General features: G+C 45.7%; 1 protein-coding gene and 1 long non-coding RNA gene across 2 annotated transcripts in view; one reads left to right on the top strand and one right to left on the bottom strand.

Annotated features, from left to right (window-relative positions):
- The window catches only part of LOC106013893, a 4,863-nt gene that overhangs the window by 1,130 nt on the left and 1,872 nt on the right, over window positions 1-1,861 (top strand). The gene's annotated exons all lie outside the window — the stretch shown is intronic.
- Window positions 1,340-1,861, bottom strand: part of LOC101864436 (EARP and GARP complex-interacting protein 1) — a 23,505-nt gene continuing 22,983 nt past the window's right edge. Inside the window, exon 9 of the mRNA XM_005112840.3 lies at window positions 1,340-1,526. Within this exon, the coding sequence (XP_005112897.1) occupies window positions 1,352-1,526 (175 nt within the window). The 3' untranslated portion in view covers window positions 1,340-1,351. The remainder of the gene's footprint in view (window positions 1,527-1,861) is intronic.

Raw genomic sequence — 1,861 nt, forward strand, 5'->3', positions numbered from 1 at the left:
TTAGAGAAGAACATTTTTCGATCGCTACCCGGATTCGAACCCGGGACCTTTGAAAGAGAGGTCAACACCTTAACCTCTAGGCCATGAGAGCCCCCCGATATCCTGCAGTCCCGATTTAAACGCTTTTTGCTTTAAAGTATTTTAAAAATTGCGGATAAAATGAACCGGTTTCAAGGGGAAATCGGATAAAGTGAACGGCCAAAGTGAGTGAAGGCGAAGAGCGGACCGACCGTGTCTCTGTCGCCATGATGGGAAAATACAATTCTTTGCCTCGGCCATCGGCAGACAATCCCAGCTCGGTGTTGGCGACGGCAATCAGGAAGAAAGAAAGAGCTCTAGCCTGGGCTCGCCCGCTGTGTTGTCTCCCCCCCCTCCCCAACCTCCACCATAGACCCACCCCTTCACGTAGCTACTGTTTCTTTCAAGGCCTCCACAGCACAAAGTCTGCTTCCAATATCAAGGCACCCCGGAAATTGCAGAATGACAAACATACATAAGAAGTAGAGGTCGCTAGTTTGAGTGTCCACGCTGTGTACATACCAGAGAGCACACCCTAGCCCTAAACCAAAACTCTCTGCCTAGACTGCAGCAAAGAACAGATGTCGAAAAGCTCCATTAATTTTCACGTGGCATTGGGACAATGGACACACACTCAAAGGTTACTGGATTAACCACAACAACAACAACAACATGCATATATTAATGGGTAGTCTTTTTTTAATCTATTTGAAGGTAGATTTTCCCAGGCATCTGAGAAAATTTGGAATGTTCCACAAGGTCTCTCTACTCTCTGTGTAATCTTTGACAGTGAAGTATATAGAATTTACTTTCCAACAGGGATACGCCTTTTATGAAGGTAATTGATTCTTCTTCTGTCTACACTCTATTATTCTATAACACAAACATGGCGAAATTGGCGGGTCGCGGAAATCTTTTTGTTTTGTAGGAATTTCACAATGTGCAGGTTTTAAATTCAAGGAATACGACAGGTGTATCAGAAAGCATCATGATCCTATTTTGCTAGCGATATGGGCATGTGAGATTGTGCACAAGTCTCCACTTTCTTGAGTCAATCACAGACCGGTTTTTACAGAGAGAGCAACTCAAACAGAACTCCACACTTGTCAAGATTTACATGTATAAGACAATCACCTGTACAAACGACCACTCCCCACTTCCCCGTTTCCACCAGGAAATCCTATTGCACACAGTGATAAATAACAAACAGACAGTCAAACCCTCAATCTTTGAGTGCTGCGCTGAAACAACAGACATCTTCCTTTCTTCAAACCCCCTCCCCCTCAACCTCCCCTTCACAACAAGATCTTGTATTCCCCCTCTCACCTCCCTCTCACAACAAGATCTTGTATTTCTCTGAGCGAGGCACTCGGTTGATGACCAGGCGTCCGTCGTAGCTGAGCGAGGCAAAGGTCCAGGGGTCAGCGCTTGACCAGCCGACGGCGTAGACGCTGTCCTCGTGCTCCTCATAGGTGGCGATCACTCCGTCCTTGGGCGGCTCCTGTGGGCTGGGGAGGGACACCAACCAACAACCCACTCAGGGACAACTGCACGATTCCCAGGCTATATCGCAGTTCACAATTCACAAACTAATTCCCTCGCTATATCGCAGTTCACATTTCACAAACTAATTCCCTCGCTATTATATCGCAGTTCACATTTCACAAACTAATTCCCTCGCTATATCGCAGTTCACAATTCACAAACTAATTCCCTCGCTATATCGCAGTTCACATTTCACAAACTAATTCCCTCGCTATTATATCGCAGTTCACATTTCACAAACTAATTCCCTCGCTATATCGCAGTTCACAATTCACAAACTAATTCCCTCGCTATATCG

This window comes from Aplysia californica, unplaced genomic scaffold, assembly GCF_000002075.1.
Source record: "Aplysia californica isolate F4 #8 unplaced genomic scaffold, AplCal3.0 scaffold01440, whole genome shotgun sequence".
NCBI lineage: Eukaryota > Metazoa > Mollusca > Gastropoda > Aplysiida > Aplysiidae > Aplysia > Aplysia californica.